This window comes from Bubalus bubalis, chromosome 10, assembly GCF_019923935.1.
Source record: "Bubalus bubalis isolate 160015118507 breed Murrah chromosome 10, NDDB_SH_1, whole genome shotgun sequence".
NCBI classification, from domain to species: Eukaryota; Metazoa; Chordata; class Mammalia; order Artiodactyla; family Bovidae; genus Bubalus; species Bubalus bubalis.
In genome coordinates, this window is record NC_059166.1 from 59,558,334 (window position 1) to 59,575,186 (window position 16,853).

General features: G+C 43.2%; 1 protein-coding gene across 2 annotated transcripts in view; it reads right to left on the bottom strand.

The window, feature by feature from the left end:
- LOC102404328 (prolyl endopeptidase) overlaps nucleotides 1-16,853 on the bottom strand; it is a 133,526-nt gene that overhangs the window by 35,863 nt on the left and 80,810 nt on the right. For both annotated transcript variants that reach the window (XM_006061937.4, XM_025294657.3), the window contains exon 10: nucleotides 16,375-16,478. In XM_006061937.4, coding sequence (XP_006061999.3) covers nucleotides 16,375-16,478 — 104 coding nt within the window. The remainder of the gene's footprint in view (nucleotides 1-16,374; nucleotides 16,479-16,853) is intronic.

Consider the following 16,853-nt stretch of genomic DNA (forward strand, 5'->3'; position numbering starts at 1 on the left):
AGGAAGAGGCCTGAGGTTAGGACAAAAAGGCAGGAGGCAAAGAAGGGCTAGAGCGAATGGAATGAAAAATTAAGGAGAAAGAGGACAGGCCAGTGCCTGGACGCTACAATGCAACTGAGGGGGTCATGAGTCGCCGCCAGCCCCTGGCTGCTTCCCTGCCTGGGCCCAGCGTCATCCTGCCCTCCTCTCAAAGACCCTGGCATCTGAGAACTGTGGGCCCAATCCAAGTTCCTGGATATAAACGGGTCCACAGAGGAGCAATGGAGACCCAGGAGCTACAGGCAGAATTGTGAGAGGCCCAATGGGAAGCAGACTGGTGAGACAAGGCTGCACAGCTCGGACCGCAGTTACCAGCAGCTCGGGCCATGGAGAAGCTTGGATTGGAAGTTCTATATGTTCTTTATTAAGTAAAGTAGGAAAATAAACATTACTTTAAAGACAGTGTGGAACTTCTCTGGGCAGTTCAATGGTTAACACTTTACCTTTCAATGCAAGGTGGGTGGGTTTGATCCCTGGTCAGGGAGCCAAAAAGCCAAAACACAAAACAGAAGCAATATTGTAACAAATTCAATAAGGACTTTAAAAATGGTCCACATTTAAAAAATCTTAAAATAATAAAAACAGTGTGCTCAGGATACAATCTCTCCTACAATTTTGAGTCCAGCAGAGAAAACAGTAAAGGTCCTTGGAGGAGAAAAAGGTGACCAATCACTAGGTTTTCCAGAGTTGTTTGGATTTCTGAAGAAAATATTTGGGAAAAAGGAAAACTTAAAAATAACAGAATGGATTTCTAGTTGATAGCACGTTAGGTGTGTAGTCAAAGGATGAGGCTGGGTGCATGGAGGCCTGCTCTGCCCTCGCTGGGGAGGAAAGTGTGGTGTCCTCTGCAGGATGAGTCCCCCTGCTCTATTCTTTCTCCTCCCAGCACACAGAAGGTAGCCTTGGCTGTCTGCCACTCTGAGGTTGGTCTGTCCTCAGGACATGGTGCTGGCCAATAGTGTGTGGCTGGAGTGGGAGGTAACACTTGTAGACAAAAGCAATCTGGCCATTACAGCATGGCCCAGCATGTGTGTGATACACGTACCCTCTGTGCCACAGGGACAGCCATGCTTGGCTGGGGAGGCTCTCCAGGCAGGGTCTGCAGGGAGCCCAGGCTGTCAGTTGACAGCAGGAGATTTCCTGAGATTCTGGAGGGCCCTGTTCCCTGCAATGGTCTAGCCTATCCCTGTTGACAGAGAAAGGAGCAATTAGGAAGGAATACATTCGTCATTGGTAGAAAATCCTAACACATGGTATTTGAGTCTTTCCACTCCTAAACTGAATATATAAAAAATGCACATTTTTCAAAATTTTAAAACTACTTTTTTGAGTTGAAACTCAAAAATTGTTTAGAAAAAAAGAAAAAGGTGAGAAGATGGGGAATTCGGGGCCTAGGGGGGTCTCACAGAAGGAGAGTGGGGAGCTGGTACTGGGAGTCGCCATTCTAAAGCCCCCAGGCACTCTCACACATGTGCTCTCAGCCTTGCCTCCTGGTGGAACAGAGGAAACCTCTCTCCTTCTGGGAAGGCCAGTCCCCCACCAGGGCTTGGGATCACCTCACCTCCTCAAGAACTTGGCTCCTTTGGTGGTTCCCTTCCTACTGGAGCCAACCTATCGACACACCAGAATAGTCTGGTTTCTCCCACCTTAATAACATGTCACTGACCACCACCCCAAGCCACTGGACTTCTCAAGACCATATACACATGGTTCTGCATTTCCTCTCCTCTCATGCCTTCTCCCTGGTCCTGAGTTCACTGCCATGAAAACTACAGAAGGCTCTGTTGAGTCCTGCCCCAGGGCCGCAGAGGCGGAGTCCAGAATCAGGGGCATCTCTGAGGCTGACTGAGCCCCTTTGTAACCGTTGCCACAATAATCACTCTGATAATCACTAACAAGCTTCTTGACTCCCAATTAGACAAAGACGCCCACTTCAATAAGCACTCTACAGCACCCCAAGCAATCACCTAACACCAACCTTGCAGCAGGAATTTCCTTGGTCTTGAGGCTATAAAAATTGGCTATTAACCCACAAAAACTGTTGACTGTCCCTGGCCTGTCAGGAGTTGCCGGTCTGCTGCACTTGCAGTGCCCACTTTATCTCTGCTCTTTGTTCTTAATAAACTCACTCCTTTCTGCAATACTCTGTGTCTGGAAATGCTTTTCCAACCTGTGCTTGGACTGCCTCAACAGGCTCTGTTTGTAAACGTCTTAAAAAATTAAAAGCTAATTTTTTTGATTGATTTGCTTTTTAAGCACAGCAGTACAAGTTATTCTACAGAAAGAAAATGACAAATTTGAAAAAGTAGACTAGAGAAGGAGAAAGAGAGTGGAAAGATATGAACCACAGCTATTAAAAGTCAGAGATGTTCAGTTAGCCTATCAGGGATTATTTTTCCAAAAAAACCTTTTAAACATTTAACCTTTTAAAGCATTATATTTTAGACATTTAAAATGTAAGATTGTTGCAACTAAGAAAGTAATGCAATACAAAGTAACATGACAACAAAACTAATCCCCCAATCCCTCAACAACACCCACCCCCTTAGAAATCAACACTAAGTCTTCTTCAATTTACAATGGGGCTATATCCTGATAAACCCATCATAAACTGAAAATATTGTAAACTGAAATGCATTTAATATACCTAGCCTACCAAACATCATACATTAGCCCAACCTGCCTTAAACATGCTTAACTTATACATTAGCCTACAGTTGGGCAAAATCATCTAACACAAAGTCTATTTTACAATAGGGCTGAATACCTCATATAATATATTGAGTACTATACTGAGAGTAGAAATCAGAATGGCTGTATGGGTACAGCATGGTTGTAAGTGCATTGGTTGTTTAGCCCATGATCACCCAACTGCCTGGAGCTGAGGCTCTCTGCCTCTGCCCAGCATCACATGGGAATATCCTACTGCACATCACTAGCCCAGGAAAAGCTCAAAATTCAAAATACAGTTTCTACCGAATGTGTATCACTTTCACAGCATCATCTAGTCAAACCATCGCAAGTCGGGGACCATCTACATATGAACACCATATATGTCCTCTCTCCTCTTTCTCAATATACCCTTTCTCAATATACCCACTATTCTGAACCCACTGCTCACTGCAAGTGCTCCTGTCAGGATTATTAGTGAACCCACCTCGTCAAATCCAAGAACTCCTCTTTCTTCCTTACTGACCAACTAAGCACACAGTGTTGCCCGCCACCCCCACCATTCCATCTTCTCTCCTTGGCTCCTGGTCTACCCGGTCCACGGTCTGCTAGCTTTCCTGCACCTCTGGCTGCTGCTTCTCCAGCTCTTCGCTGGCTCTTCCTCCTCCAATTAATCCCTAGATGTGGTTGGGCTCCTCAGGGCTCAGCCGTGAGCCTTCTCCACTCTTTACATGTTCTTCCATGTGATCCAGTTCCTGCCCTGGATTTAACCAGCACACTAATGCTGAAGGTGCCCATATTTATCACTCCAAGCCTTTGACCATAAGACCCAAGTATCTAACGCCATACCTGACATCATCACCCAGATGAAAAGGTAACGATAGGCCCCAAACAGTTTTCCTCTCAAACCCATCCTCCCCAACCCACTGCCAACAACCTGATACATGATACCAGCTGCACAGATTTGAAATTTCAGAGTCATCCTTGATGTGTCCCTTACTCTCTCCCCTACACATGCAATCCCTGTGTCTTGTTCAGTCTACTTCCCAGGTGTATTCCAAACACACTTTCCCCATGTCCAAAGTCTACATTTTAGTCCAGGTCACCTTATCTCCTACCTGGTCTATTGTTGTGTGTGTGTGTTAGGTGCTCAGTCATGTCCAACTCTTTGCAATCCCATGGACTGTAGCCCACCAGACTCTTCTGTTTGTGAAATTCTCCAGGCAAGAATACTGGAGTAGGGTGCCATCTCTTCTCCAGGGGAATCATCCTGACTTAAGATCAACCCTGGGTCTCCTGCATTGCAGGCAGATTCTTTACTGTCTGAGCCATTTACAACTGCCTATCAGCTCCCTCTATGTCCACAACTGCTCTTCGAATCTATTCTCCATAAAACAGAACATGGTTTTCTTAAATCAGAACATATCACTTTCCAGTAAAAAAAAAAAATCCCTGTAGAGACTCCCACCACACTTGGGATCCCAAACAAACTTCTAACATGGCCACAAAGCCCTGCCCTCCCTCACACCCATCACCCATTCTCCTCCACTCACCACAGCCCAGCCTTCTCTTAGGTCCTCTTTGAAGGCAACTGATTTTTACTCAGACCCTTTGCTTTAACATGCTGGGCTCTTCTCTCATTTTCATGTGATTAGTTCCCTCTTAGCTTTTACGTTTCTACTTAAATAAAACTCAAGGGAACTATTGTTGATGATTCAATTCACACTGGGCACGTCTGTCATTCCCAGCAAGTCATTGTTTATTTCATTCACAGCCCTTGTTCCAACTTGCAATATTCGCATTTATTTTCTGTTTACTTGCTTTTGCCCTTTTTCCACATAAGAGTGAAGACCACATCTCTGCAGCTCACTGCCACATCCTCAGTGTTTAGCCCAATGTGAGGCACACAGTAAATCCTTAATATGTACAGCAACTGCATAAATGCACATGGTTCTTCCCTACCCCACCTCTACCAATCAATGCAGACCAAGAATTTCTGATGCAAGGTGAGGAGGAGACCTGCTGAGTCGTATATGAACTTGTAAAGGTATAAAAGTCTAGAGGAGTGAGTGGAAGCAGTTCTGGCAAAACCCCTTAACACTCCCTGTCCTTCCTTATTCTGAAGAGTCTGAGTCATGGATCAAAGTCGGTGCTTCCAACACAGCCAGATCTGCAGATTCTCAAACACACCAGCCACCGTTCAGAGTATTTATACTTTTCTCTAATCTTTTCCAAATATTTAAATTAACTATATTCACATTAAATTCTAGAGCTGAACTAGACATGCTGCGCAAAACAGAGAAGCTGAGGGTCTAGATGTAAGCAGCATGTACATAATGGTTTTTACTTATCCCCACAGGGTTTTCTGTTTGAGATTTCATTTCAGAATTACCCACTACCTTAACCGGGATCAAAGAGTATATTCACTGCTTAAAAACATGTCTGTATGCATCTTAACATCTATATTTACATACATACGTACACAAATGAAGGCAGCTGGAGGCAAGGAGGAACAAGGCATTAACCATTACTTAGCAGATTCAACTAGCAGATGATTTTTAAATGCATAAGAACATAGGCTGCATTTATCAATACAGCCTGAGTATCTACTCTTTCTTTTGAGACATGAGCCAAGGTCAATGATAAGATTTTTCTAGGCTCTTAATAAAGCCACAATGTTTTATATCAATTTCTACATGAAGACCTAGAACTACTGACCTGAGGGCAATCAACTGCTGAGTTGCGGCTTCCTGATCAGACAGGTGGACGCAGCTGCTCAGAGGCTCAAGAGCAGCACTGCAGAATTGGAGACCTGGCTTAAGCACTAGTTATGCCACCGGGTGACTTGGAACAATGCATCTAACTTCCCTATACCACAGGCTGCTCATCCAGAAAACTGAGATCACGATGGCATCCATCTCCAAGGACGGTTCTTCTCTAAAGAAGTGAGATGATGCACAGAGAACCCTGGCATGGAGACGGGCACGCTGTGTGTGCACACCCATGCTGTGTGTTCAAGCACCAGCTGAATATCCATCCCCTCTCCCTGCGTTTTGCTTTTGACTGAGTCCCCAAAAGCAAGGAAGCTGCTATGGAGGACTTGGGACTTGGGTGAATACTGAAAATGTGTAGAGTTTCTGAGAACAGAGTTTAAAAAGAAAAGTAAGTGGCACCAGAATGGAGCACAGAGGAGGAGAGCCAGGCAGAGGCAAGTCTGAGAATGTGGTCAGGGTTGTTTGGGAAGTGAGCCTGAGTGGTGCGGGGACTCGGGGTGGGGAGGTTGTGCCTCTGTGAGCCGGATGAAGGTGGGCACCAAGAGTTGGGAGAGGAGCTCACGCTTGACACTGACCAGGAACCCGCGTATGCATCCTTGCCTAATAGCTCACGATGCCTTCCACTTCACAATACTTTACCATCACGTTTATCACGATGACAACACTTCCAATCCACTTCTTACATTGAGTCAGCACTCTTTTTGCCTCTGCTTTCAGAGTATTTTTATCATTTAATAGGCCCCATAAAGGTCTACAAAGTGCTCACTAGATCGTCACATGATGTAGAAACATACTTTTAGACATAAGAAAGCTTAGGGATTTAGAGGGCTTTTAGGATAATTTGTTTATTTTAAAGGTGAAAAACAAAAAACAAACTCCAACCAAGTATAGAGAGAGCAAAAACAACTTATTCTCGTAATAAAATGCACAGGATTAGCACAGCTTTGGAGTTCTGCGTTCTAGTCTTGGCTGTCAATTACTGATAGTGTGACCTTTGCTGAAACACTTAGCAGACTGAGCTTCAGTTTCCTCATCTTTATTATTATTATTGTTTGGCATACCGTGTAGCATGTGGGATTTTAGTTTCTGACCAGGGATCGAACCTGCGCCCCCTTAACAGTGGAAGCACAGAGTCTTAACTACTGGACCCCCAGGGAAGCCCCCTTAGTTTCCTCATCTTTAAAATGAGAGGGTTCATATAGATGAACCCTAATGTATGTGCAATTTGTCCAGAGCCCAAAAGCAGTAGTGGAAAAACAGAGCACCTAGGGAAAAGCAAGAGAAGCTGTGAGATTTGGGACCTAACACCTCCCCAAGGCTGATTCGTGCCGTGCTTCCATTTCAAAGAGCAGGCCTCTGAGGATGGCCTGTGTCCATGTCCTCTGCAAGAGTGGTGTGGGCAGAAAGATGACTCTAGCACAGAATAAAACACCCGGAGAGCCAACTGTACACTTACTTAGCCTTATCATTTCAGAGACAGTCTCTCAGTTCATCTTCATTTAATGCTCAGATAGTCTCACCCAACTTTTCTATCACTTCTGCTAAAGTTAGGACAAGCATTCAGGAATGGCAAATACTCACGTTCTAGAGGCAATATTAAATGCCTTTCTTTATGGGAGAGAAAAGCCTCTTGAGAAGGTGCTTCTGTGTCTGAAGTGTGTGATTTCTACTGTTCACAATGATAGTATTTAAAAATTCAACTTTTGTGGGGTCTTAGTTTTTTCAATGGGATCCTGAGATTTAGATACCTGGCCACCAGGTGGCGTGTGGACTCCTTGGTCTCAGGGTCCAAGCCAAGTTTCTGCTGAAGGCCTGTTTTGCCTTCTGTGGCACATTGCTAGGTGTCCCCGAATATCCATTCCTCCCACTTCCTTGTTAATAAGGCCCAAATTTTTACCTGGCACACTTTTTCTGGGAATAAAACTACATCTTTAAACCTCCTTGTGCTAGGAGTATGTTTTCACCAATAAAATGAAAGCGGACATTCTGGCAAACATGCTTATAAGACACTCTCCTCCTGATCATCCTTCTTCTTCCCTATTGCTGCCTTCATGCTGGCTGGAAAGTGGATGCAACATGGCTGGAACCCCTGCAGCCTTCTAGGACCATGAGGAGATGGCAGGAAAGAAGCCACGATACAGCAGCAAGACAAAAAGAGCTTGGATTCCTTACACCTTAGACACCAAGTCATTCCTGGACTCATTTCCCCTGCACTTCCTTTATGTGAGAGGGAAAAAGAAACATCTCTCTCCTTTAAGCCATGGTTATTTTTTACTTTTTCTCCTTTTGTTCACAGCTGAATACAGTTTGAGTAACACACCTTGAGATTCATTCAGACTCATTTCTAAAAACAGAACTAACTATTAAACTAGCCTAAGATAAGCACCATTAGCACACATACTATTCAGAGATGAGAACTAAACTACTGATACAGTTCTAATAAGAATGAAGTGACTTTCTACCTTGTTTTTAAAGGATAATGAAATATAACAACATTCTTTTCCCAAGATAGTTTTCTAGCAAGGGGTTAGAGCTAACTGTTAGCTGTGAGTAACTTGAAATCAGTATCAGCAAAGCTCAGCAACTTGCAGCTTTTACGGATCTCAAAAGCCATGACTTTTGGAACAACTTAAACAAAATTTAATCTATTTAAATGGCTTTATTAACTACAACAGCAAACTCAGATCTATAGATAACTGAAATAGTAAAAATTCTGTACATACTAAATATGAACAGATCTCCACTGAGTACAGGTGTCGCCTATGGTGATGAGTTTATGGACACCTAAATCTCTGACGATTATGGCTTCAACTGCAGTGACATTATTAAAGAATAATAAACTTAGTCCATCATCTAGAAATGAATCTAAGACACAAAAATTAAAATCACCTTGTGATTTTACAACACCTGTTTAACTCATTAACATCTCATCAAAATAAGGTGAAAAAATTTCCATGTCAAGTCACTGCAGCATCCCCAGGAGAGCCAAGGCCTCCCTTCCCAGGCTGTCAACCACCAGGCAGGGGTTTAGCTGCTTTCCCAGTTCTTATGTCATCGCAGGCCCATTTCCTCCAAGCAAAGTTCAGAGAAACTGAGGAAGGTGGGCAGAGGTCTGGGTTGCCTTGAGCCGTTTTACACCTTGCCAAAGGAGGCCCTGCAGGAGGCTCAAGGGATCTCTCCAGGCCTGTCTGGTCACTCAATTCTCAAGGCCACCTTGTGATTTTTACTCTAAGTGGACTACATATTCTCAGGCTGCTGCAAAACAATGTTCTTCTTCAAAACATGGAAGAACACTTCTTTACAAGTGGTCTGGAGACTGCAGCAACCACACACTGGGGCCCTATAACCTATTTCTTTGTTTTAAGATAGCAAGAGAACAAAAACTCTTATCATCTTTTACAGTTAAACTATTTTAACACAGCTGCTATCTAAAGAGGAAACAGATACAAACATATGCCCTCTGAATATGAATATTATGATCTCAATCTAGAATGGCTGTGAGACAAAGAGAATTCTAAAGAAACACAGGAATCTGTTTATGCAAGAATATGTCTCTGTGAAGTGTAACATAAAAAAATAACATGAAAGCTTTAGGCACAAAATTGCCAAGAACAACTGACTCAATTTAAAGCGATTTCCTAATCATATGCAAGCACCATATTCTCTCAAAAGGTTCTTTTAGAAAATATTCCCCCATTCACTCTTAACATGTTCTGAAGATTTCCTATCTATCTTTAACTGTGAGAACACAGCAATATAGAAAAACATTACCATTAGTTCAACAGTCAGCAGACCAAGGGTGTGGATGAGTCAAAAACTGCATGTGCTGTGCACTCAGCACAGAAGTCAATGAGCTAAATTAAAACACTAATTAATGTTCTGAGGATTCATGTTTGTTGAATGGCAAGACCTGTAGGCCAGTTGTTCAGTGGCTCAGTCATGTCCAACTCTTTGCAACCCCATGAACTGCTTCTAGGCCAGGCTTCCCTGTCCTTCACTATCTCTTGGAACTTGCTCAAACTCACATCTGTTGAGTTAGTGATGCCACCCAACCATCTCGTCCTGTTGTCTCCTCCTCCTGTCTTCAATCTTTCCCAGCAAACTCCAGGAGTTGGTGATGGACAGAGAAGCCTGGTGTGCTGCAGTCCATGGGATCGCAAAGAGTCAGACACAACTGAGTGACTGAACTGTAGACCAGTAACTTACTTTGCCAACAAAGGTCCGTCTAGTCAAGGCTATGGTTTTTCCAGTGGTCATGTATGGATGTGAGAGTTGGACTGTGAAGAAAGCTGAGTGCTGAAGAATTGTTGCTTTTGAACTGTGGTGTTGGAGAAGACTCTTGAGAGTCCCTTGGACTACAAGGAGATCCAACCAGTCCATTCTAAAGGAGATCAGTCCTGGGTGTTCTTTGGAAGGAATGATGCTAAAGCTGAAACTCCAGCACTTTGGCCACCTCATGCCAAGAGTTGACTCATTGGAAAGACTCTGATGCTGGGAGGGATTGGGGGCAGGAGGAGAAGGGGACGACAGAGGATGAGATGGCTGGATGGCATCACCGACTCAATGGACATGAGTTTGAGTGAACTCTGGGAGTTGGTGATGGACAGGGAGGCCTGGGGTGCTGCAGTTCATGGGGTCACAAAGAGTCAGACATGACTGAGTGATTGAACTGAATTGAACTGAACTATAAATTACTATCAAGGTTACAAAAATCTAGACTAAAGAAAAATAACTCCACTCCTTCTACCCCAAGGCATCTTGGTAAACCCAAAGAATCATCTAATTTTAATTTTCTAATCATCTAATTTTTCATCTCATTTTAAAAATCAGCTTCTGGTCAGTTATAAAGCAAATCACCTTTGCGATGTTCTTGATGTTTCACATGCAGTATTGTAGGTAAACCTCAGAAGCATAAAATTCCTCAGTTTAAGAGGACAGGACTCAAGGTAATATAATCTGTGTTAAATACTTATAATCCTTACTATTTCTGTACTCTGTTGATTTAGGTTTGCTATGGAGAAGGAAATGGCAACCCACTCCAGTGTACTTGCCTGGAGAATCCCAGGGATGGGGGAGCCTGGTGGGCTGCCGTCTATGGGGTTGCACAGAGTTGGACACGACTGAAGTGACTTAGCATAGCATAGCATAGCATTGCCCCATAAAATGGAATCTTCCTTCTAATTTATTCTTTTATAACATGTGGAAACTGTTGTCAACGGAGTTGATTCAGAGAATACTGAGTTCACTGTTCTTTTTCAGGTCTATAAATTTTGACTTTCACTTTAGAAGGAGAAAAGACACTCTTTCAGCTGTCAAAAATTTTTGGCTGAACAAAAACGAGACACCGAGAAACCAAAAAGTGCATTTTTGCTACACTGCATCTTTGTCATGCCATGTTCAGCCACAGTGCAAACACTATTTTATCCACAAAAAAGAGCTGTCAGAGGCAGCACTACTGCACAGGATGCTGAGGGCAGGACTCCTTTCTTCTTGAACTTACTGTGAAATTATGAAATTAAACTGCTACGAAAAGGTAAAGGCTCTCTGAATGAAGAACTGTGGTGAAATTGTTCAGAAGGCCCAGTAGGGGCCTGGGGCTTACAAAAGCAGCCATCCCTCAAAGCCCAACCCAGGTTCCACCTCTCCCAGGAAAAATCCCTGGGCATCCCGGTCAGGATATCACAGTACCGACAGAAACTTTCACCTTTCCCCTGATCGCTCTGATAACATCTTGGGGCATCTGACCTTTCAGAGCTCTGTGTCTCAGCTTTCCAGCCTGACTGCAAACTTTCCAGGGACAGTGCCTGTGTCTGGAACTTCTCTGGATTCAACAGTACCACCTGGCATTGCACATCACATAAGTATTTATTGACAGACTAAATGTTCCTATTTCTTCCCTTCAGTTTAAAATGAAGCATACTACTGATCATAAATATAGACAAGATTCTTTTCATATCCAAACCTTTGTTATTAATGTTATTTCTAATGCTCAGTATTTCCTTTTTAAAGACATGTGAACAGATGTTCTAACCAATATTAGATAGCGGTCATGTCATTCATAATAAAAAGAGGAAAAAGATCTAGTCAGCAGCTATGATAAACCTATCCAAAACTTAATTTTTATGTGTACCACAGACTGGAAGAGAAAGTTTTTCCAGGATCTGATTTTCAAAATTGTATTTCCTATACAGATGAATTTTCTCCCACAGCTGTGGTCAGGCCTGGGTAAAGACTATATAGTAGCTATGTTCTGTGTATGTCAGCAAAACAGGACACTCCCACCCTACATCCCCCCACCACCATTCAAGATCTCTGGTCTGAATGAAAGCACATCACACAAAGAACAGCCCTGTGGCTGGTTTAGCCATGTGTTTCTCTGACCCTCCTTTTTCTCTGTCCTTCACTTAGTACATCTTACAAGCTACACCGCCAGGTGGACATGCATGTCTGTGACCACCATTAACTGCACTGACTAACCATGCAGGGGAATCTGGGCAGCATTTGCTTTAAAATGCTAATGTACATAAAATGAAAGAAGGAATAACAATTAGCCCAGGGAATTTTCTTTTAAAATCACATACAGAATAAATACAAACACCAGGGTCATGCAAAATCAAAAGCAGCACTACCCGGAAGTAATTGAAAACAAAAAATGAATCTTCCCCCTACACCCCCAAATGCTGTGGTTTCTATTATACACTATGAGGATTTTTTCCACTCATGCACAAACCCTTCTCTAGGGCCTGCTTTTACAGGCTGGTCATGGTTGGCAACTCTGCTGAGAGTCTGATCAGAATGTGAGCACAGATGTCACACTCACATTTCCTGTCAAAGCTCTGCTGTGTATACCTGGGCTAAGCCACTGCAAAATGAACTTTCAGTCTATGGTACTGTGATATCACAGTACATTCCAAAGCCACCTTTACCCATAAAAAGAATTCTATTTAAATAACTCAGTGAAATATATTTGATGTGTATAATCAACATATTAAAGTCTCCTGATGGCATTATACTAGAGAGATTATACCTTCATAAAAATTATAAAAGCAATGTGTTCTCTCTAGTTACTCAGTTACTATCCACTTAAATGTGTCCCATGAATCTTTTCATCTTTTTTCCCCCTACTGCACTTGTACAAATAAAAGCTTCTAAGTATTTCAGTAGCTTGATGTTAGGGGAATTTTCTTTGTGAAGTGGAAAGCCGCACACAGAGGACTTCGGTGCCTTTTCCAATGGCACCCGACCAGCATCTCCCGAGCGTACTTCCTCCCCAGTTTTATCTGGAAATCTCAGGTTGCTGTGCCCAGGGCTGAGGGATTTCTACTCCACACAAGCATGTGCTTCGCTGTAAAGTTTTATCTTTTCCTTTATATCTGAAAACAACACATATTAGGTTGTAACTAGTTTCTTTGTGTACCATCTGCATTGAAATATGTATAATATCATATATGAAACGGGTCGCCAGTCCAGGTTCAATGCACGATACTGGATGCTTGGGGCTGGTGCACTGGGACAACCCAGAGGGATGGTATGGGGAGGGAGGAGGGAGGAGGGTTCAGGATGGGGAACACATGTATACCTGTGGCAGATTCATTTTGATATATGGCAAAACCAATACAATATTGTAAAGTTAAATATAATAAAATTTTTAAAAAAAATGAAAAATAAAAAAGGTAAAAAAAAAAAAAGAATAGAAAAAAACAGCTACTTGAGAGGAAAAACAACTCCAACCATCCTCCCTGAGAAGGAAGAGCCACTTTCCTATAAGAAGCTGCCTTTGAGGCAGCTGTCATGATCACAGGTCCCTCCTGCCTGCCACAAACTCCACAATTACTCACTTTGGCATGAGTTGTGGGGCGCAGAAAAGAGAAATTAAAAAAAAAAAATACAGACCTGAGGGGCTGCACAGCAGAGATGAAGAGAAGATGAGGGCTGAGGGGAGGGGTGTCTCATGGGCAACAGTGCCCAATCCTAGAGCAGCCACGAGGGGACAGTCACTTCTCACTGCCCGGGAATCCTTTGCATTACTAATGGGAGAGGCGCTGTCTTGCACCACACACATACACACACACACACAGACCCTCCCCCCTCCACTGCCCCGAGGATGTCCACGCAAGGACTAGAAGTAGCTCCTGAGAAGGCCAAATGTTACAGCTGACAGGCACGCAATTTCCACACACAGAGAAAAATGAAAAACAGCAAGGCATGACAGCCTAAAAGTGATGTTAAAAGTCTAATGCAGGACTAGGGTGAATTAATGAACCATACAAGCACTAGACTGGGGCTATTGGCCCCTAAAAGATCTCTCTCCAGGCAACGGCTCACCTTGAAAATGAAAGAAGCCAAACAAGCTATGGAAACCTAAAAGTCTGCCATTTTACTTCTAACACTTTTTGAAAACAAACAAACAAACAAAAAAAAAACCCTGATTACATTCTACATGAAAGCACTAAGTCTCTCAGTCATATCTGACTTTTTGTAACCCTATGGACTAGAGCTCATCAGGTTCCTCTGTCCATGGGATTCTCCAGGCAAGAATACTGGAGTGGGTTGCCATGCTCTTCTCCAGGGGATCTTCCCTACCCAGGGATCAAATCCAGGTCTCCTGCATTACAGACAGATTCTTTACTGACTGAGCCCTATGTGCCAGACCCTTAATATGGGCAGACCTTGGAGACACGGTAGATTCAGTTCCAGACTCCCACAATAAAGTAAGTGTCAAAATAAAGCGAGTCAGATGAATTTTCTGTTTTCCCACCGCATAGAAAAGTTACGTTTGCACTATACTGTAATCTATTCAGTGTCATGTATGGTTGAGAAAGCTGGGCTGTAAAGAAGGCAGAATGCCAAAGAATTGATGCCTTCAAACTGTCGTGCTGGACAAGACTTCTGAAAGTCCCTTGGACAGCAAAGAAATCAAACCAGTTAATTTTAATGGCGATCGACCCTGAATATTCACTGGAAGGACTGATGCTGAAGCTGAAGCTCCAGTATTTTGGTCATCTGATGCACACAGAGGACTTACTGGAAAAGTTCCTGATGCTGGGAAAGATCGAGGGCAGAAGGAGAAGAGAGGGTCAGAGGGTGAGATGGCTGAATGGTATCACTGATGCCATGAACATGAACTTAGGCAATCTCTAGGAGATGGTGAGGGACAGGGAGGCCTGGCATGCTGCAGTTCAGGGGGTCACAGAGAGTAGGACACGATTGGGCAACTGAACAGCAACAATATTCAGTGTGCAACAACATTAAGTCTAAAACAACACTGTACATTCCTTAAAGAATATTTAATTGCTAGAAAATGCTAACCATCATCTGAGCCTTCCATGAGTCATAATCTTCTTGCAATAACAATATGAAGAGCACAGATCATAGCAAATATAATAATAATGAAATAGTTTGAAATTCTACAAGAATTACCAAAATGTGACACAGACACATGAAATAGTCAAATGCTGTCGGAAAAATGGCACCAATAGATATGCTCAATGCAGAACTGCCACAAACCTTCAATTTGTAAAAAAAAAAAAAAAAAAGAAACACGGTATCTGCAAAACACAATGAAGCAAAGAACAATAAAACGAGGTATGCCTTTATATATCATCTCACATATCCTGCAGGAATTTTATCACATCATATAATCCTGCAGGAATCCTTCAAAATGGGTACTGTTTTGCAGCTGAAAAAACTGGCAGAAAAGTTAAATGACTCATCCTATGTCAACCAAGATGTATCAATCAATACATGCAGACTTCAGGCTTCGAGCTGACAGAGCTTGAAGACAAAGGCCCTAGACCTCTATTGAGAATGCTCTCTGACTTTATAAGTACTATTTATATAGATCAAGGATCAGCAAACTTTGTCCTGGAGGGCCAAGTACTAAGCACTTCAGCCTTTGTGGGCCACAGTCTCTGCTGCACTGTTAAAGCACTAGGGCAGCCACAGACACTATGTGAACAAACATGGCTAGTCTCCAAAAACCCAGAGGCCAGTACGCTGACTCCTGATATAGAAGAGGGGCTGGCGATCTGCAGCCCTGGGCCAGATTCAGCCGGCCAAACAGTTTTATCTTTGATCTAGATCTAGACTGTCATCTAGACTTCTCTTAGACCGGTGAAGGGCAATTCACCCTGTTAAAATGATGCTCTAGTTTCACAGAAACATTCTCAGGGTATCCAGTGCTCTTTTTTTTTCTAATTTTCCTTTGGAAACACTCTAAATCCTAACCTGGGTCTCTGTAGTCCAGGCCCCCTGGTAGGAGAGTCCTGATGAAACACCTGGTACCTGACAGGTGACTGGTCATTGCAAAGGAACAGAGTCATTTTGCATCATTTGTCAATGAGTGATTTGGTTTCTGGAAGACTCAGTACCTGTGGGCCACTGAGAAAACAAAAAAAAAGGAGATTCTTAACCTGAAAGGATGGTGACCAGAGACTGAGCTTGCCACGCATGACAATTAAACAGTTAATTCATCCATTCTAATGTTTTATTGAGTGCTCACCCTGTGCCAGGCAGACATACGGATGAACTTCAGACTGCAAAGACTGCCTTCTAGCACTTGAGTGAATACTTCATGTAGAGAAAATCTATGTTATTACTTATCACACCACGAGACCTGAGCCAGAAAACAATCCACTTTGAAGCAAGCAGACGAACTGTGTTGCTTTGATCCCCCAGACAAGGGACTCTGGCAGAAGAGTGGCAGAATCTGTAAACTCCAAGAGGGCAGGACCTCGCCGGGCTCAATGCCCAGAAGCAGCAGGTGTTCCCGAGTATCTGTGGCCGGTGTTGCTGTGGGTTACCTCTATAGCTGCTGACAAACTGGGGTGTGCGTAGCCTGGCCTGAAAGTCAGATTTTTAAACTCACATTGTCAAGAAAAAAACCCCCTACCTGGACTGTCTGGTAATCGGAAGCGTCAATTCCTTTCACAGTCACCTCTCGGAAGACTCTGGGCTCCAGCTCCTCTTTGGTCAGATCACAGTGATAAATGATACCTAGAAGGAAATGGAAGTCTTAGTTCAGTCCATAAACTCACTAGATATAAGAGGGGCAAGGATCACAAAGCACAGTCACTGCAGAAAGAGACTTCAGAACAGCCTGGCGTGTGGACTATGTAATGCTGCATAAGTGTTCACACTTCATCATCGCCATCGCATGTGGTCTTCTTTTTTACAACAGTCACCTCTGTATCATTTTAGAAGATTCTAATGCATTCCAGGACTAAGAGCAGAGGTAAAACCTAACTGCAGAAACATAACAGGTCTTTCCCGACACCAGGTCACTTAGGAGTACAGGTCAAAGAAGATGGGACACTTCATGTAGGGTTATTTCACCTGAGCAGGGATTAAGATGGAAAACTCAAATGATGT